The 21045-nt window shown below is 42.0% G+C and overlaps 2 protein-coding genes across 4 annotated transcripts in view; one reads left to right on the top strand and one right to left on the bottom strand.

Annotated features, from left to right (window-relative positions):
- PCCA (propionyl-CoA carboxylase subunit alpha) overlaps positions 1-13605 on the top strand; it is a 272415-nt gene extending 258810 nt beyond the window's left edge. For all 3 annotated transcript variants that reach the window (XM_042042942.1, XM_042042930.1, XM_042042953.1), the window contains exons 23-24: positions 9915-9992; positions 13261-13605. In XM_042042942.1, the coding sequence (XP_041898876.1) occupies positions 9915-9992; positions 13261-13329 (147 nt within the window). In that variant the 3' untranslated portion in view covers positions 13330-13605. The remainder of the gene's footprint in view (positions 1-9914; positions 9993-13260) is intronic.
- Positions 13348-21045, bottom strand: part of GGACT (gamma-glutamylamine cyclotransferase) — a 28329-nt gene continuing 20631 nt past the window's right edge. Inside the window, exon 2 of the mRNA XM_042042966.1 lies at positions 13348-16504. Coding sequence (XP_041898900.1) covers positions 16014-16487 — 474 coding nt within the window. The 5' untranslated portion in view covers positions 16488-16504 and the 3' untranslated portion in view covers positions 13348-16013. The remainder of the gene's footprint in view (positions 16505-21045) is intronic.

Raw genomic sequence — 21045 nt, 5'->3', positions numbered from 1 at the left:
TAGTGCAGCACAGTCTCTGCGCTCACAGAGACACTCTCAGAGTGGTCAGTAGCACGGGGAGCTGAGCTGTCATCCCCCTCCTTCAGGTGCAACTTTACAAGTGGTGAAAAAGCACCTAGAGAGGGTCATCTCATCTTTGTCTGACTGGCCGCACTGGCAAACTCGTGTTTATTGCCTGCGGTTCAGCTCCAGGGCATCGTGCCTGGTCAGGTAAAGCATACGGCATTTGTTAGTCCCCCTCCATGTTTCTGTAGCCAAATGAGAAAGCAGTGCTGATCTCTGGGTTAGTTTTCCCCACTCAATGTGTCATTGTTTTTACTTGAAGCATAGTGTTCCCTTTCGTCTGCTGTTCCTGAGAAATACTTTGGTCTGATGAAGCCTGATAGAAGATTGCGTGAGCATCCTCTATCCAGCTGGTCTGATAAGCAGTTTTCAATTCATTTTTTGCCAAAAGATATTGCATATGCAAGGAATTTATTTTTTTTTTTGTCTGTAAGATGATCTGTAGATTTTAGTAACACAGTGGGGAAGTGCTGTTTGTCATTTAGATAGAAGCAGAACTTGTGATGCTGCCAATTTCTTTAGGTTTTTAGTTACTTTCTACTTTCTTTATTTTCCTTCATGTGATCAGAAGACTGTAATTAGTTGTCACTCAGTTATTCCTGGAAGCACAATGAAGGCACTCAGAAGCAGAAAGCAACATAAACAATGAAACAGAAATCTGGCTGACTAGAAAGAAGGTTAATATTATTTAGGGAAAGAAGATTTAAATTTAGATTACATTCCTCATGATAACACAGTCCCATTAATATAGGAAATATATCCCTTATTGGAGAATGAAGGTGTTTGTGTATTTGTTTTCTTAGTAGGTTGTTAATGATCGTGTGCATTAGGATGAAATTTGGTTTTGGGAGAATTATTTTTTGGTTCCTCATGGTGCCATGGTCCAGAGAAACCACTGGACTTCAAGAGTCCAGGCAAGGAACTTGCTCTGTTTCTGCTGACCCTGCTGACAGCACAATCCAGCCCTGCTAGCACACAGCAGGATTTTTATGCCAGAGTGTGGAGATGGCACTGCACATGGTTCTAATCTCACCCACAGCTACCACAAAGACAGCACCATAAAAACTACTAAAGCTGCACAAATTCCTTTATTTACTCAGAGGGCAGGACACGGGCGGGCACTTGAAAACATTTCTTCTTTGTGTTGAGTTGTTTGGCTTGGTTTGTGTGCATGTAGGATTCTGTGCACTGAAAGTGCAGGAGCGGGGATAGATCTAGATCCTAATGGTTGCACAGGTAAAGCAATGTTGTTGTTCCTAAAGCAAACACACCCAAAGTGTTGCCACTACTGATTCCAACTTTGGTAATCTGAACCATCGACAGCAACAAAGAAAGATCTTAGCTGTCCTGATTGTCCTGCAGTCTTTGCTATATTTTCACCTATGCAAATAGTTTTTGCTTTTTCAGTTTTCTGCCTGTCAGGAATGCAAAGGTGTTTTTCTTCTAGCTATATGTTTCTGTTGGTCGTTTTTCTTTTTTACTAACATTAGCCAGGATGGGTGTCATTACTAAGCCAAGCATTGGTCAATAAGCTAATGCCTAATACCTGGCAACCTAAATCACTTTAGTGATTCCCCCCGTCCCCCCCCCCCCCCAATATGTAAAAGGAAAGCACCTCTGGGTAAACACCCCAGTGTTACTGAGCCTTTGTAGGACTGCAGCTAAAAGAAGAGGACTATTGCTTACTTTCACCAAAGTTTCTAAATTTCCTCTTTCCAGTAGATTGAGTACTCCAGGTTTTGGAAGTTATCACCATTCAAGCAATTTTTTAAATGTACTTTTCTCATATGAAAATTCCTTATGATTTCAGATTGATGCTAGTGTAGCAGTGGGGATTAATACTGCACCGATTTTTTTCCTACCAAAATGTCAGCTGTTAAATGTAGATGCTAATTGTCTCAGTAATTTCAAAATTGGGTAACTTGAAGGCTGCTTTTTCAGCTGTATAACTTGTAAAAGTTACCACCTTTTAAAAGTAATTGAAGAAAAAGTTTTAAACTGCATTCCTCTTTCAGTTCAGTTGCATGCATTTTATTTCAATTTCTCTTGTTATTCTTTAGAAGAATATTTTTAAAAAAAAATCTTTATTCACGATTTTCCATCTCACAAGCCTTGGGAAGTTTTTGCTATGGGAAAAGATGTTTTGTTTGACCTCTACTGCTGAAATGCTCACTACTAAAGACCAAAACAAAACAGCTTTCTAAATTCTGTTTGTCACTACTTTATTCATTCTTGTGAAAGAAAAGGTGAAGTTCTAAATTTACTTGTTGCCATCAGGCAGTTGTGTATTGTTTAAAGTTGTATTTGCCATTCAGACCTCAAAATCTTAAAAAAAAAAAATTCTCTTTTTGAATCTTATACTAATTGGAATTTATAGCAGAGAAACAACATCCAGGTTAAAACTGTAAAAATGTATTTGCTTATGTTTCACATTCTATTTGGATGAATATGGTATCAGTAATTTAGTAAGATGTTATTTAGTTCGAATAGTACTTTTCTCTTGTGTGTGAACCTTTTTCTCTTATAGTTGTCTTTCCTCTTTCTTTCCCTTTCCCTCCTTTCCTTGCTCCTGTTCTTCAGAGCAAATAAAAACTCCACTTGTCAGTTGAAGGGAATTTGCAAACTTGACAAAATACAGTCACAAACCTCACGTTGTTTTTATGATTCTATGTATTTGACAATTTTCTTGGGGCATATCTTTTAGGGGAAAAACCCTGTCAGTAAACAGGAAATGAAAACTTTTTCACAGTTGTATAATTTCAAGAGTAAAAGTATTCAAATATTTCACCATTCTTATTACATGGGGCCACAAGTACTAATTGTGGCTACATTGAAAAAAATTAATTATAATAATAGTTCATAATGTATTTATGTATTTTTTTATATTTGACTTGGAAAAAAAATTTACTGTATATTTTATGCAATTGCACAGTTTGAGTTTTGTGTTCGAGTACGGTGTAGTTAAGAAGGAAATCCTATTTTGATGATCAATTAGAAATAGTTAATATTATTAGAGTTTCCTCCTAGGGGAAAAAATGTTACCAATCCCTTGAGATGAATTAATACAATTTTTAAATTATTATTTTGGTGTGCTTTGCCTTTTCAAGTAATAAACAACTTTTTAGGTGTTACTAAAAAAGTTGACTGCTACAGGTTGGGCTGAGTTAGCCAAAGAATAGCCCCAGAAGTGCTCTGCCTGCATATCACTTCCCCAGCACCCTGGGATGGCAGAGGCAGTTGGGGCAGGGTGTTTTGGATAAGTGGGAGTGCAATGACCAGTGCTGATTGCTGTCAGGGGGACATCAGTGACCTTTAGTCAGAGGTCATAAGATGTGGGATGTGCTGTGTTCAGATTCATTCGTTAAAGGAGTGTGGCAAAAAAAGTTTAGTAGTGATTTGTCAAGTACTATTAATTGCTGCTGATTATATTTGCAGTTCTGTAGCTCTGGTTTCAAAATTAATTTGGAAAGTAGAGAAAAGTTGTACTAATTATTTTACATGGTAATGGACAATGCCAAGGAATTGCAATTGTTGCTCATCCAATTCCTCTTGATTTGTTTTCTTGTTGGATGCTGGCTGCCAGACTGCCAACAAGTCAGAGAGAAAAAAATCTGGGAAGGGAATGATACTAGCATGGACTAAGTTTAAACAAACAAATGAAATTCCCAGTATCTTCCCAGTATCTATTAAGCATGCAGTGAATGCATATTTAATTCACTGTTCAGTGGTTTTGCACGAGCATAAACAAGTTGCATGTTTGCAACTATTTTGCAGAGGGCTACAAGAGAGGATAACAACTCTCTTTCATATGGCACTATCTTGCATCGGTCCCTTTTTACTTACAAGGCTCGACAAGGACTTAAGCTGCAGCATAGAGATACCAATAAAATACAACTCTCACTTCACTTTTAACCAAATCTAAGCTTATGTTTGCATAGGGCTGTCATTGGTTTTTTCCACTAAAGCTCTAAGAGCCTTAAAAATGTTACGCATCAGAGCACCTGTGTTCTAAATATAATGGTCTTAAAATGTAATTGAGGGATTTTCACTTTTGTAGGCAAATCAGCAGGGTTGATATTGATCCGTCTTTTTAGGGAGCCACAGTGCACCAGAAGGTGATACTGTAGAGGGCCCCGTAAACCCTTGGAGCCTTCTGTCTAATTTGGCAGAAAAACACAGAATGTCGGACAACAAAAGAGCGATCCTATTCCGTAAGAAATCTTCATCCCTCCCACCTCCTTTTCACAAGATAAAAAAAAGAGACTTAATTTTTTCAGCTGCACACAATGATTTGGTGCTCACTCTTGCATTGAAACAGTTGCTGTCAAAACAGGCAGGAAACAGTTTTCTTTTAATTGCTGAAATCATTCGGAAGTGCTTCATGCACGGCTTCTATACAGCAGATGCTGTGCATTAATTGGCCTGTGTAGGGCTGACCCAGGGTTCCTTGCAGCGGGCCCAATTTTAGGCAGAGGGTTTAAATAGCTTATTTCTTATTTTGTATAACCTGGTGTACATTATGAGCGCGCCTGCACGTGGGGTATTTCATGGTCTGCAGTTTCTAATGTCATGTGGGTTTCAAAACCTGTGCTTCTCTGGTAATGTACTAGCAGCAGGTAAGCTCTAAATACCATCCATCAGGAGCTAATTTTTTATCCAGATACTCCAATGACTGATGAACCTGTCTTTTGTATGAATGTTCAGCACAGGAGAAAGCCATATGCCCCTGGCACTGGTTCCTATGCATTCTTTACAGTTTGTAGGGAGGAGATTAAGGAAAAAACAAACCCTCACATTTACATGTCTTTCGTTTATTTAGCAGTTAGCACTTTCTAAAATAGCTCTAGTTTGTTGTTTTTTTTTTTTAACAGCAAAAGGAGATTTAGGTCTTTTAAAGCAATCTGACTACCACTACTCATTTTCTTTATCAGGAATATTACTGCACACCCTTAATAGGGAACCTTGTTTTGCTACTCCCCGTCTGTTCAAAACAGACCTTAGCCCATTAGAAGGTCCTCCCTTGTGTGGGAAGACCACAGCTGTTACTGTAAATCTCATCCAGTAACTGTATCACCCCCATTTTGTGGCTCTGAAGGATGAAATTGAGAAATGGAATACTGTGCAGTCATCCTTTACATCTCCAATTTTAGGCCTTTGCACATCATTTTCATGCTTTTATTCCAAATCAAACAACATTAGTGAGCAACACCACTCTGTGCTAAATGTCTGGTGTCTAAGCAGCACCTATGATCTTTGTTTTTGAAGGATTTAGGATTGGGAGGCAAGTTGGGGTTTCATTGATGGTGGATTTTTAAAATTTTATTTTATTTTTATTCACTCTTTTCTCTCCCTTCTTCCCCACCAAATCTCTCACTGTCCCCAGAATTTGTCAGAAGTGGAAATCCAGATGGTAGTGGGGTGCCTAAGATGGAGGATGCTCTGTTATGCCTCCACAGAGGAAGTGGGAGCTCAGCACGGCTTACAAACACAACTTTAAAAAGGCTTCTGTTTCTTTAAATCCTTCTGAATAAAGTGGATCTAACTTCTTGTGAAGGATATTGGGGGCTTTAATCAGAAATAAGAAGTGGTTTAAATCATTAGCACAACAAAGCAAACTATAAGCTTGAAGATAAAAGTCTCAGGGGAAAGAGTCCTCTGAAAATAAATGGGACTTGATAGATTTCCATATCATTTATAACTTCCCTTAATTACACTTGGAAGACTTGCCAGTAAAACTGGAAAATTGGCAGCCTATATCCATTATAGTAATTTTGCCGACCATGGCAAGCAGCTGGCTTTACTGGATTTTATTTCCCATCACTCACAATTAATCATCAGCTGGAGATGTCTGAAACTCCTCAAAACGTAGCAATACTGTGTGACATTCGGGCCTCCTTAAAATGCTGAAATCTGCTGAGTAAATGGGCCGAGTTCCCCTTCCAGCGAACTCATTTTGGTGCGAGGCAGGCTGCCGGTTAATGAGTGCCACTTCGATAATCGGATGCGAATGTGAACCCTGACCTCATGTCAAAGGAGAGGACGCAGCACGCTGGATAAAAGATCCGTGATTCAGATCTGCAAACTTTACACCAATTAGACAGAGAGCGGGGAAATACATCAGTGCCCATTGGGTTTATCAGAAAGACTTGTGGGGCTTGTGACCATTTTGTAAGCCTAACACGGGAGACGTCCTGTCACAATCATTAAGTCTTTGTCCAATGACGCACAAAAGTCTGCAGAAAGTGCACCATATTCACAAAGATCCCGTGGTAGCAATGCCCTCGGGTGTGCGCTGTCTTTTCGTGCTTCTGAGCTTTAAAGAGCCCTATCTCTGAGCGTGGATAGTCTTTATGGCCCTCATGTAGGTGCAATGAGAGCGGGTCGGCGTTGCTGCTCCTCAGATTCTGCTTCCACCCTGTGGCGTGAGTTGCTTGGTTGGGAAATGACCGGAGACATTTCCCTGTGTAACCTGTCGGCCAGCGAAGAGAACAACCACCGTGCAGTCCCTGAGTTATTCAGACAGCACCATCGGCTGTTCCCAAATTCACATTACAATTGCTAGCAGCATCGAGATGTTAAGTACCCCTCTCTTCAATGATCCTTTTTCTTCTCTTTTTTTCTTTTTCTCTTCTGTTTCTTTTTCCTTTCCACTCTATGGAGAACAAAACTGAACAGCTACTTTGAACTGCACTGTGCAGAAATAAACTGCTAAAATACAGACTGCAGGTCTAGCAGTTAATCACTCATTTATTTTGATATACCGAACAACGTAAAGGTTGATTTGTCTGTAGTGTAACTCTGTGAAAAAGATACCTGAGATTAATGTCTTTTAAGAAAAGGAGCCCTTTTACTTTACTTGGTTCAAATAAATGAGATTTGTTGTTTGATTTTAGTTGCCTGTTTTGACAGATTTGGGTCATCACTGAGGCCTCTCTAAATGGAAATGTAAAGATGGTGGTTTTCACTGGTTTACCATCCACTGAAAGAAATAAATTACACTATGAAAATGCAGCATTAAAAATGGTCCAGATAAATCCTTAAATAAGTTAGACAGCAAGAAGTTGTACGCATCTCTGCAGTTTTCATTTGCAGGCTAAATAACAGGCAAAAGGATATGTGCAATTATAGAATGAAAGAAATTGGACAATGCCCAAAAGACTGAAAAAGAGGAAAGAGAGATACAAGTGCCTAATTTTAGGATTTGTCACTTTTCAACACAATGAGTGGAGCTGTAAAGGTTTAACATAAGAACAGTAATTAAACTTCTGTGCTCAAGTGACACTTGCACCAAGATAATTTTCAACAAATTGCACATCATCAGAAGTACTGACACGGCATTTTCACACGTGATATCTGCTGAAAGTGCCTCCTTCCTTTCAAATTAGTAAGACTAGATGTTAACTGGATACTTCGACTATAAATTTTGTGGGTTGAGGGGCTTATTTCCTTCCCAGACACTGCTCCCTTTGTCATCAACCCAGCAGGTATAATAGAAAACACAAAAACTTTATTTTTGAGAAAGAGGGGAAATGGAGAAGAAATTCAGATTAAGGGATATTTCCATCCCACAATCACTAATACTTCCTGGCATTTTAGCACCATACTTTAGATCTACTGAGACAATTCTGTCTTTTCCTGTAGATGTGTCTCCAGAACTCTGTTTGGATTGCTAACTGGTTCATTTGCACACCATCCTCTTGATGAAACCATCTTACAGTTACATGTAATATCTCAAGGAAAGAGTTTCTTGTGGCCTTGTAGTTAGGCCACTGAATTCAGATCTATCCTCCTTAGCATCTCAATCTCCAGCAACCTCTAGAGGCTTGTGTTCTTGCCTCTCTGATAGCTGAGCTTAACCAGAGGGTGGCAAAGTTATTTCTGAAAGACATATTTTAGTAATAGCATTATTAAAACAAAACCCTTTTCCAATAAACTTTCTTGCCTGTTTTTTTTTCCTTCTTTTTGAATCCAAAGTAGATATTCATTGCTTCCTCTTAACCTCAGAAATGTGTGGAAAGTTCAGAGCAGATGGAAGAAAAGCAATGAGGTAGGGAGAAGGGGAGGAGAAGAGGAAAGGAAGGGAAGAGTGAGCTGCTGGGACAAGGCTAAGGGCAGAGCAGCAGGTGTGTAAGGAGACAAAAGACAGGCAAAGGGAATAGAGGGGAAATAACTGGGGACAAAGAATAAGTCTTTGATACTATTCACCGAATTGGACACCTGCTAATGACTTAAATGCTTGCCTGAAGCTCAGGATGGAATTTCTGCAGGTGAAGTGCTGGGTTTTGGTTATTGTCTGTATCCAGTTAGTACACCATATTCCCATAGCAAATGCTTTCCATATTTACCCTCTAAAACCTGTCATACCGTTGTTGCCAGTCTGTTGGAGAAAGGGTGTGTAAGCACCTTTTAAGGTAATGTTTTTTGTTTTGTTTTGCTCAGAATCCATAGGCGGACATCGGTGCTTTTCAGTCAGTTAGTGAAAAAATAGCTTACTTAAATTTTTGGAATGTTCTTCATGCAATGCGCATTTCATCTCTGACTTCACATCTGTCTGTTAATATATTCCTCCAAAGTGGTACACACTTGTCCTTAAATAGGTATTATTCATTTTACATATAATTAGAGAAATACATCTATGTGTATATATGTGTATACATAAACAAACATTTTGTTGGCATTGGCACATATAACAGTGCATAAACCAGATTTCTGCAGGTTTCAGATTATCCTCTTTAATGAAACTTGACATCAGAGTGAAAGCATCCCAAACTTGCTGGGATAATGAGGGAATAGCAGACTCCATCTGCAAAAGTGCCCATGAAAAGACTTGCAGTGGGCACTTGGAACCAGGCATCCCATAGGAGTGTAGAGATCCTAAATCCTGGCATTTAGGGCCTGGCACCCTTCCCTCTCTGGCATACATCATCTTTATGGGATGACCGGCTGATCACTGGGTTACACCGGGTAAATTCCCAATCCCCTGGTTTGCCCCTCATGTTTAGGCAGCCCCCCCAACCACTGTCAAGCGTTGAGTGGCATTTTCCTCTGTGCAAGGTGGTCCAAGACACTGGAGGGAGGATCTGACTGGGAGGCACAGGGAATCCAGCAGAGCAGCCCAGTGGGTTCCTGGTGACCTTGAGCTTGCACATGCCTGTTATAGCAGGACACAGACTAGCAGAAAGAGGAAACCTCAGGGTTTCCTTTTAAGAGCTCTGAGCTGTGGTGAAAGTGATGGGTTTGTCTCCGTGGCGCTTCTCCTGTGGATGAGAGCTGGTGGGTCCTCACCAGTGTGCTCCTTTCTGTCAGTCCAAAGTCATCAGCTGCCATCAAATGCTGCCATGTGCAGAGGGGTGACATTCTCCTCAGCCTCAGCCCACTGGGTATTGCTGGACCTTCCAGCCCAAGCTCCCCCGGACACCTGCCAAGAAACTTCTGGCTTCTGAATCAGTATGAGTATCTGTGGGCCTCGTGCCAGGGAAGCAAAGCAAAAGTTCCCCGGCCAAAAATGCACAAATTAAATTTTGCTCTGCATTTAATTGATATTGAACTGTGGTGGTGTGAACTGTGGAATGTGAACTGTAGAAGTTGGAGCTGAATGGATGTGATGGGAGAGGAGCCTTTCAGATTGGCCTGGAGTGATAGTTTTAAGCAGGTGATTTTTTTCCCCTATTTTGCTGCCAGTTTTGTGATTGTCATTTCTGTTGAGACTGTTGTAACTGGCTGACTTGACTTGTGTCATGAAAGTCTTTGTAGCATTTAATGAAATAATCCTTTTATTTTCCATAAGAATCATTACACTTGGAACATTTCAAATCCTCTGTCCTCATTTTGTACTGCTTGAATTCCACCAGGTTTCGGAAGGTCAAGAGATTTGTGTAATTGAAGCAATGAAAATGCAGAACAGTATGATTGCTGCTAAAACAGGCAAGGTAAGCTACCTTAGGTCACTTAAAACCATATGCAACTTGTCAAACAGGATAGAATTTAAAAAGAAAAGAAGGAGGATTCTGGTTGTTAAGGAATTAAGTCTGATTGTTGTAAGTCTTTCAAAGTGAGGTGTCTTTAATTTTGTAACATTTGCATCTGCTGTGAATGCTGTTAAGTAGTTCCGAGCCTTAGATAGCACAGCAGGAAATAGTTTTACTGGCTTCGGAAATTCATATAACTCTCTTTCTTTTAAATGATTTGTTTTCTGTGATGTTACAATGCCAAGTTGAATTGAAAGGTGTTGCAGACCATTTCTCCAAATTTCATCTTTCCGGAGAGCAACTGAAGAGGAGAGATCTCTTTGCCAGTTAATTATTTAATGGCAAATAATTTGACATTAAAAAAACCCACCGAGAACAAGGCATAGAAAGTGCTTTTGCAGGAGGGAGAAAACAGCAATTTTTTATTATTGTGACTGTTAAATATCAAGCCTAGATCTGCACATTTGTTAAGCTTTGCAAGGCTGTGCATTGTGGTATCTTGCTTCTGAGGAATCAACGTTGCAGCTCGGGAGCTGGGACTTTCCTGCAGTGTAGGATGTGCCAAAACCAGCACTCTGGGCAGGGAACTGGTTAAGCTTTTGTGACAAGGGCATGCCCTAAACCCCAGCTGGTCTGGGGACTGTCAGACCTCAAGTTGGGACTTCAGAGCATCCCTGTGCCAGATTAGAATTCACAGCCTGAAACCATCACCTGGAGATGGGGCCCAGGTCCATCCTTTCCAATGGGAGAGCATGGTCTGGATCTGGATTATATATTCTCCTCTACTGCATATTTCCTAACCTGCTGTAGCCCACCTCTACCTGGGGTCAAGCCCCTCTGCTCTCTCTGAAGCACAGACCCCAGGGCAGGACCCTTCAGCCCACATGGAGGCAGCAGGGAGCTTGACTCTGTGGGCAGGGACGGGGTTTGCCACTGGCAAGGTTTGCTGAGATCTCAGGATGGCTCTCAATGCCAAGGACTGTTTGTGTGTTTACAAGAAAGGCTTATTTGGCACAGCTCTCAAATTGTCACCAAGGCTGGGTCCCAGGACTTGCCTCTTCCAGTGCATCCAGTGCAAAATTGGGTCTCAAGAGAAAAAATACTGAGAGAATGAGTATGTTCCTTTTCCTTTTGCTCTTAACATTGCCACTTTATTATTTTATTTCATGCATTAATTTCTGTAGAATTTATTTTCTCACTTGATTAATATTTCCAAGCATTTAGTTTTTCATCAGTGCTTGTTTAGCCCCTTATTGCTGCTCTTTGCATTCACTGGTTTGAACTAGTGAGTATTTGTAATTAAAATGCCATTCCCTCTCCCACCCACCCCATTTATTTTTCACTTTAACCTTCCCTTTCCCACCAAGGTGTTCGGCAATCCATGGGCCTGTTCCTTATAATCCTGCTTGTACTTCTCGCAGTAATAAATATTTCCCACTCACTCAGTAGAGATGCCACATAAAACCTGTGTTTGGTTTATTAATCCTCCAAGGTAGGATGTGAAAGGTGCACAGGCCATTCAGAGGGCCTCGTGTGCGCCTTGGTGTGCCCGTTTTAATAGCAAGCACATTATTTGACCTTTAGAATGTTAAGAATTTGAATAAGCACAAAAGTTTTGGGCTGTGTAGAAACGAAGCTGCTAAACAGAATTCATCCTGTTCTGTAGTGCAAAGTCATGGCTCTGAGTGCTAAAATAACTTGGCCTCTCCACAGGAATGGGATGTTTGGCACAGGCTGTTAGTCCATGTTTTGATGCTTTGAAACTGTGTTTTGAAACTCAGTTCATTTGTCTTCAGCTGGAAGACGTTCCCATTTTCATTCCTGACTTGAATTCCTTTTCTGTATCAAACCCCATCTTCCTGTTTGTAATTGTGAGAAAAGTGGCTTGTTTTTATCTACTTTGAGTTTACTCCAGCTGCAGGTGGTTTAAAAATGAGAGAAAGCTGGAGAGGAACTGGTGAGCCTCCTGTCTTCTACAGGACAGCTGCGCCTGGGTCAGCACAAGGAGCCGGCCTTGCTGCACGGCAGAAATCACTGGGGAGCTTGAAACACGGGTTAGCTCCAATGTTTGCTGAACCTTGGCTTTGTAGAAAAAGAAAAGCAAGGGGTAGAATGTTTTTCACCCTGCTTTTCCTGGAAGATTGAGGCTCAGCAATGGGGTACACTGCCCAGCTACTGAGTTAGAAATGAAACCCTTGTTTGTACATATCACACTGTCTTTGCCTGTGCTCAGCATCTTTTCTGGAGCAGTGCTGTGAGTGTGCCTGTGCTACAGAGCCAGAGATCTGCTTGCAGCTCATGTGGCTTTGGACTGTCAAATGTGGATGTGGGCAATAGTGTGTCCCTCATAGCCTGCTACTTGGGGTATGCTGTGCATTTCCTTCAGGATCCCAGGGTAGTGTTTGGATGATTAAAAGGAGCAATCTGCTGGACAAGGATTTGGGCATGTCAGTGTGAGCTCTGAATTAATACTGGAAGCAAACTATACAGCCTCAAATACTTTTTGTTGCTTCATGTGCTGAAAGGGAATTCAAACATGTTGCAGCCTTTTATAGAGGAAATGAGGGACTGGTCTAGGGTGTTTGTGTTTTAAAACTCAGGAATCTGCATGTGAGTATGTAATTCATCTACAGATGTAGTTGCACTTTGCCAAATTCAATTACGTTAAAGGATCCCAATTCAGATTTGAATCCCCTATCCCAGCCCTCTGGAGATTGAGAGAAACCCACTCATGGCTGCAGTTCCAAAATTCAGCTATATTTAAGAACTGTAATGAAAGAAATGGTGGAATATTTCATTGCAACGTCCCAACATGAGTATTGAAGAGTCAGACTGTCCTCTGATTTAAAACAAATAAGCAGCAGTGCAACCAGGTAAAAAAAGGTGCTTTTTAATTTTAAAAGGTGGCATCTCTATCCAACATTCAGGTCTTCAAGCACCTCTTGTTGCAAGCACACCAGCTAATGGTAGGTGCCTGAATACCCTGTTGGGTTGGACACCATTTGTCAAGCACTGGTACTCAAAACCCAGCTGGGCTCTGGGCACTGGAGGTCGAGCACTCAGCCTCTTGAGGCCCTTGCAGCACAGGTGGATCAGTGTCCCTGGCATGTGGCCATCACCCTGTGCATGCAGACACAGCGCTCTGTGCAATACAAGCCGTGTCAGCCAAGCCATTTATTTCACCAGCCTGTCGAAGAAGGGCTTAAATTCTGCTGTTTCTGTACCCCAGGTGAAAGCTGTGCACTGCAAAGCTGGTGACACCGTTGGAGAAGAAGATCTGCTGGTGGAACTGGAATGAAAGGTTGCCTTCACACTGTTGAATTAACTAAGCCTTTATTATTTTTATCTGTAAAGTAACATTAAGACAATTCAACACAGAAAATGGACAGTACTACGCACAAGATTTTATACAGGCATATTTACTGTATCAGTGGTTAAGACAGCAAACACAGATGTTAAATCTTGGCAACAGATCCCAGATTTTTACTTCCAGAAATACTTGTACATAACCTTTGTAATGCTTTGATTTTTCAGGATCAAAAAAAATCAATAAAATACCATTTCTGCTTTGAAACAGGAAAAGCCTCTTTTTTTAAAAAAAGAAAACATAACAAAAGCCCAAATCTGATTTGTCTTCTTCACAGCAATGTCCCTGGTTTGAGGCCCCAGCCAGGCTGTACAGAATGGTTGGCAAGAATGAAAAATTAACCACTGAGCAAACTGAGCAGTTCTCCTTTACTCTGTAAAAGTGCTGCGCAAGTACCACCAATGGCTTAAATTCTGATCCGATTTATTTTGAATTAGGATATATATTTATTGAATTATTATTTATTAACTAATAATAAATTATTATAGAATTATTTATTATATGTTTAAAATACTTATATATTATTATATTTTGAATGATTTGTATAGATTAGATTTAAATTACAGGTTAGAGGCTTTATTTTGCTAGTGCAGACATTTGTCATGTATTTTCATTTAAAGTTGTAAGGGAATTGTCTTCTTTCTATTCAAACTCCATACTCAATTTCCCCACCCTTGTCTTTGTGATCCTGGTTACTGGATGCAAGTCTTTACAGAAGGAGCACGTGTTGTCCCTCAGACCAGGCTTCCTCTCATTTTCTTGCCTAGGATGTGCAGAGTCCTGCTACTTCCCAGAAAGAAACCTGTGGCCAGAGGTGCCTGGGCCCTTTCCTGGAAGGTGAAGGCTGAAAACAGTCTGTTACAGGGCTGGTGACTCATGTTCAACCAGAAACGTTTGATTCTGCTTGAAACTTCGGACTGAAGAGGCATCCTTCATGTTACCGAGACACTGCTAATTAACTACATCACATGGCCAAGGGGGAATGTAGCACAGGGATCTGCTTAGGGAATTAGTTTACAAAACTCATCAAGATGAGTAAGGAGAGTGTTTGAATAGTACCAGCCTTCTGGGAAAATTAATGCTTTTGCAGTTGGAGAAACTGAGGCAGACACCCTGCAGATCTCTTTACAAGTCTTACTGCCATCTTGCCCCTTCCCAAAGGCGCACAGTTCAGTCTCTGCAGGGTGCCCTAAACAGACAAGTATTGTAAAGAGACACAAGTATTCTACTGTCAAGTTACTTGTTTTGCTTATTGCAGCAACATAAAAGCTTTTCTAAATGAGATGCAGCAGTGCCTACTACTGCTAAAGTTTAGGCTGATTCCCTACCCCGGATCTCCTCTGGCCATCACAGGGCTACTGGCAGTGAAGCAAAAGTACAATATTGTTCTTAATTGTATCCTTGCTGCATTTGATGGTACCTTGGCTCACTGCATGGCATACAATGCCTGCTCCCATCCCTTTGGCAGCTTTGGCTACTGTACAATCTATCTGTACCAAACACTGCAGCTGAAGGAAAATATAAGGCACAAGAGTGTAACAACAGAAAGCCACGATTTTCCCAGATTGTACAGAAACCAGCACAGTTGGTTGGGTCAGGGGGACAACAATCTTCTTTACATATTTTTTCCCCAATTTAAGGGTTGCACTATACAGGTCCTTTGGATATTTTTATAATGTATATAACATCTTTTCCCTCAGTAGGAAACTCAGTTTGCATATGGTTGCAAGTCCTGCATTAAAGTGCTTGGCAAAAAGTCACCTTGACAGTAAGTGCTCACAATGGCTCCAGTGTCGGTTTGCTTTCCCTGGTCCCCAAAATCCCCCACATCCCCCATAACACACACACAGACACACAGACACACACACCCCCAAATCCTACAGTCACTCAATGAACAGAAGTGGAACTCAAAGTGCTTAGAATGTTAAATTAAAAATACAATTTTAAATGTAACTCTTAATTCTCTCAATATTTCTTGGCAGTGCCTTGTAAAACTAAACATTCTTTAAAAATACACCTTTCCAGTTCAGAAAAACACCCATTGCAATGCAGAGTAAGAATACTCTTCACATTTTCTCCAGCAATTTCCTATTTGTCTAGAAGCACCGAGTTATCTATATGATCAGCTTTCCCTGTTTACATGCAGTAGCCTACTAAACACCATTACAAGTCAATATTCAGTATGAGTTGTGCTTTATTTTGCAGACATTTAAATCAGTTTCAGATATTAGTGCAAGAAAATTTGTCAGTTCAGGGAAAACAAACTGATCTGTTCCTCTGCCTTTCACTGACCTCCATTATGCACCAAGGCAAAGGGGGAAGTTAAGGGAATAATTAGACGCCAGACCCGATGTGCACATACAGTTACTTTACACCTGGTGCAAACGCAGTTACTTGCAGCAGGTAGGGGGAGCCAGGAGGACACTGACTGCCTGGGGAGGAGTCTGCAGCTCTGGGCCTACAGGACTTCAACGCTAGTGCCAAGGCTCCTGGGTTGGGGAGGTTACAAGAGATCCTGCATTTTAATAGAAAGGTATTACAGCTTTCCTGGAAAGGTTACTGAGCAACACCTGCTTAGCACTACGTCTTCGGCCAGGCTGCGTCACCCCCCGTTTCTATTCCCGGCTTTCCCGTAGGACGTAGGAGAGGCCGTGCTTCCCTGAGGAGTCGTAACTGTCATGGTAGGGGAGCCCAACCCACTCAGGCGGGTACGTGGCCGTGCTGTACACGAAGCACTCCAGGACGCCGTCGGCCGCTGCCCGCGGCTCGCCTGTGCTGCCCTTCCCTTCCCACTCCACCACTTGGATTCTCATCAGGGTGCGCTGGTACATGTCTGGGCAGCCTTCGAACTCATCCAGGAACTGCAGCATCTGCTCATCGACGGAGTAAATCTCCCCAGCAACGTGGTGACCCGTCCCCGGGATGTTCAGCATGTAAGGAATATTGTATTTCCCTGCAATCACCAGCGGGTACTTCTCCACTGTGCGGCCCCTTCCTTGGAATTTCGCTAGCCCTTTGGCTGTGTTGATCATGTGCTTGTAGTTGGGCTGGCCCTTCTTGAGTGTGCCGTAGACAAAGACACGGGCCATCGTACTTCCAAAAGCAGCTGAAAGACAAAGAGGTATGTTACCCATGTGGCCAGTGCCCTGGAGAACCACAGCCCTGCCAAGGCACCTCCTACACAAAAGGCTGTTCGGGCACATGCAAAAGTGGTCTTGTAGTCCTACACCACATTTAAGTATCATACTCAATTCAAGTATCTTGAAACTTTTCAGACAAAAACTACATCAGTGAAAAACAGACACCAGGAGAAAGTCAGCCTTTTGCAGTTCTTTGCTGTAACCAAATTACGGTCTTCATGGAATCCCCAACATCAGCCAACACATCCCTGACCCTCAGGAAAAACTCTGAATCTTTCTTAAAGAATTTTTCTTTCACACCATTATGGGAGCTGTGCTACAGCAAAATGTGTGGTGGTGTGCTCAGTGGTGCCCCAAAAGCAAGCATACCCTGGTGTTGAGTCATCTCATGGATGTGCTGATGGATTTGCAATAACGCCAGCGCCAAGGTCCCGCTTGCTGAGTGACAGACAAATGCTGAACAGCAAGCTGTGGGGCCAGGGAGAGAAACTGAAAGCTGGGGCTGCTGGCAGAGAGACCAGGTAACGCCGTGGTCCTCCTCTCTTCCCCAGACAGACACCCCAAAGTGCTGCACCACCTCAAGTAGCTGCTCTGCACATGTGCAAGCCCCCTCTTGAAAACAGACCCTGAACAACCATTTGTTTTACCTGTGAGCATGAAACACTCAAAATTGGTTTAAATGGGATAAAAGACTGGCTTTACTGAAACGTAACGGGGGGAAGGGACCTTCATGGTTCCTGCACTATGTTTTCACACTGTGCCCTGTTTATACCCCATCATTTCTGTAGGGTAGAAGCAGTTCTTGCACTGTGATGTTTTCCCACATTTTACCTGTGGTCACTGACTGTGCAGAGCCTGCCTCATCCACAGTCATCTGGCTGGGCCCTACACCCAACATCAGAGGAGCCCATGCAGCTCCTCTTGGAAAGAGTGTCATTAAATAATGTATTTCAAGTTTGAGAAATCTTTAAAAACAGACTGGAGGTAGAAATTTAATCTATTTTCTGCAATTTACTCTTTATTTTAGTAAACTATTAGGTCAGGTCAGTTATCCAAAAGGGTGTGTTGCTGGCCGAGAGTAGTGTCATTTAAAAATCCTCAGTAGCCAAGCAATCTCCCCTTTGGTGAAGTAAACAGTTTTTCTCTATATCAAAATACAGCTTTCCAAGCAAAAACAAGTGTGTGCCTTTATTTACTGGCAAACTGCTTTTACTTAAGGGAATAAGAACACACTGATTTTTTCCCTGTATTTTATCAGATATACTTCAGAGTAATTTATCCGTCATGACATAAACGAGGTTTTTTTCTTGGATGCAACTCACTCCCTCACAATAAAAAGAGCATTAATATTCAGTCGGCCTGAGTCTCTTTTATAAGAAAAATCATTACCTTTCAGATTGTGTTTTGAATAACAAACACAGATCCTTCAGGAAGAAACTTGTCCCAGTGGGGATTGAGAAAGGATCAGAGTTAAGCATTGAAACATGCAATTAATTCCCATTAGGGGATTAGGGCACTCGTGTTCACTTTGAATCAGAAAAATGAATCGCGAATTAAATTGTTCACAACCAAGAGGTTACTTGTCAGAGTTAATAAGTTAAAAAATAAAAAGGGAAACCTAAAACGCACAAAAACACTCTATAGTGAGTGGTGCATCTGTAAGAAAAAGATACGCTTCATTTCCATTAAACAAAAGCCCTGTCCCTACTGTACAGCTGGAGATAAGCTTCCAAAAAGTTTGCAGAGAAGACTGTCACCATTTCCTGGAATTGGTGAAAACAACTTCCCTGTTTGTGATGGCACAGCAGCTGGCTGTTGCGAAACATCACCTATTTAAAGAAAGGCACCTGTCATCCCAGTGCAGGGTCCACAGAATTCAACAGCAGCAAAGGAACTTGCTAACCCAGGTTTGGACAAGTGTTTCTGATTTAGCCTTTGAGTAGATGGATTCAGCATGCAGTACAAATGGAGATGGAGTGAGAAGCTGAAGTTTCAGCCACAGTCTGCGTGGAATGTGAGGCTGATGTCCTTGTGAGCTGTGGCTCACGGGCAGGTGGACACTGAGCTCCCTTTGGCACTGCTGTGCCCCACAGCAGTCCTGTCGCTCACCCTGGATGGGCTGGGCACAATGACTTCTTCTATTAAAAAAAAAAACCCAACAACAAAGCCAAGCGCAGCCCTCCAGCCGAGGAGGGATTGAAATAAACTTGATAATAACATTTTCTGATCTCTGCTCTGTATAAATAAGACATACACAATTTTGTGCGCAATAAATCTGGTCTCTAGTGTGCCGTGTGTTGCGCTGCAGAAAAGCTGTAGATGTATTAGCATCACTTAAAGCACTTGCAAATCCTGGGCTTTTAAAACAGTTTTAGCCACCTTGTGGCAGGAGAGCACAGAGCAGAATTGTATTTGAGGGTCATTTCACAGGCTTCCACTACGCAGCTGAAAAGAGTTATTGATGGCACCCCCTTGCTGAATCACCAACAAGAAGTTGCCTTTTCTCACTTAATCCAGTTTGACACTTCTTACCTTCACTAAACCACCTGAGAGGAAAAGAAAACCCACCAAAAACCAAACAAAACCTGCCCAGACTTATACTGAGTATTAGCTGCCAGGACAAAACAAACCCATTCAGAAAGTACTTTCATGAAATATTTATACCAGAGTCATTAAAATTTAATGGCATGAGGAAGCATAAGTAAAATTTGTATGTCATCTCTGCAAACTATTTCTTTTAGCTATGAAAGATGACCTGCCAAGTCACTTGTGGGATCAGTTACTAGTTGCTTCATCAGGCAAGATACAAAGATCAGAAAATAGAGGAACAACTTCAGGATCACACAGATAGGGTGAAAAGTGGCTCACAACCAGTGTGAGCCAGGAGCCTGGGTTGCCACTTGGCATTAGCGCTGGTAGGGCGGCAGCACTGTATCCACATCCACCCTCACCCACCAGGCTCAGGGCTTTGGTTTTCCCTCTCCCAACAGCTTCAGCACGGTGAGAGAGGGTGGGCAGCCATGGGGCCAGTTGCTGGCTCACTCACCGTGCACTCGCAGATGGAGCTGCAACCAGGCTCTCTGCCCCCAGGTTGTGCCCAAAACAAGACCTTGCTTCCCAAGTGGCAGCAGCAGCTTTGGCAAAAACCACCTTTTTTTCAGCACAACTCAGACAATTACAGGACCCTACCAGCTTCTTTCAAAAATAAAGCACGGCCCTGGAGCCATGCATTATGCTGGCTCCAGGGCTGTTTGCAATCATGGTCGAAGTGGGTTTGGGAGAAAAAGTTTCAACAAAATAAAACCTAACTCAGAAAGTATCCATTTCTCTTACTCCATACAGTAACATTATTTTCCCTTGAGAAAAATTCTCTGCGTTGGCTCTGTGACCAGATATAGTTACACATTAATTCTTCAGAAGTTTCTTAAAAACTGTAGGAAACAGGTGAAAAAACAAAATGCCTTGAACTTTAAACTTGAGCCCAGTCTGTTTGAATGAAGGGAGTTTTAAGGTCACTCTTCACTCAATGCTAACTTTCAAGAAGGACTAACATGCCAGAGAGGACTCCTGGGACCGCATCCTGTTGGTCCTTTGATGCTTTCATTTTGTTGCTAGCTATTTTCTTTATAGCACAGACAAGGGCTTCCTGCCTGGGCCGACCCCTTCCCAACCTTGCTGAATACCTCGGAAAAAGTTTATGGCAAGACACCTTTCTTACATTAACCACAGAGGCACCAGCGAAACGATGGCTCCTTTGAAATCAAGAGGTTACAGTCTCCTCGCAGCGGTCACCCGCCCCGAAACCGTGAGGTGCTGGTTTGTGAAAACAAACAAGAGTATTGGAGTAACCAGGGCCATGCTGGATGCTACTGGGCACTACCCGAAACTCCACTTAATGTCCTCTGCAGATTCTTTTCATTTCTTCCTTGGATAGTTCACATCCCCAAACCAACAAATACTCCTGGCGCTTAAACTGGAGTATCTGACAGGAGGCGGAGTGAGGATGCCCTTCCTTTGGACAGGCATCAATCAGCATGGCTCACGTGCCTTGTACCCCTTTGTCATCACAGCAAACATTTGCCTTTTGTCTGTTTGAAAGCATTCCAAATCACTTTCAACTGTATTGCATAGAGAAAATTAATTAGATTAATTTTTAGTACTTTCAGAGAGTTTAATTCCCAAAGTGACTGTTAGAAGGTCTCAAAGTGACAAACAGATAAAACCACCACATGCAAAAAGATGCTGGGGATGGAATGCAGAAACACGCTGGAGACAACATTAGACTGATGAACAGGCTAAATTTCTAGAGAGTGCAGAGACAGGAGGGGATTGCCAGTGCATCAGGACAAGAAAAGGCGGATGAAGGAAACAGAAGGTCAGTGGATGTGGACAAACTGAGTTGAGGGGAAGGAAGGGAAAGCTATCACCTCAAGAGAATATTATATTAGTAAGTATTGACTGTTTTGTCCTAATATTAAATCATGTTGTACGAGTTTTACTAAAGTCT

The sequence above is a fragment of the Corvus kubaryi genome, unplaced genomic scaffold, assembly GCF_017639235.1.
Source record: "Corvus kubaryi isolate FWS band 111438036 unplaced genomic scaffold, C.kubaryi_AGA036_p1.0 133, whole genome shotgun sequence".
NCBI classification, from domain to species: domain Eukaryota; kingdom Metazoa; phylum Chordata; class Aves; order Passeriformes; family Corvidae; genus Corvus; species Corvus kubaryi.
This window is presented reverse-complemented; position numbering and strand designations above follow the sequence as displayed.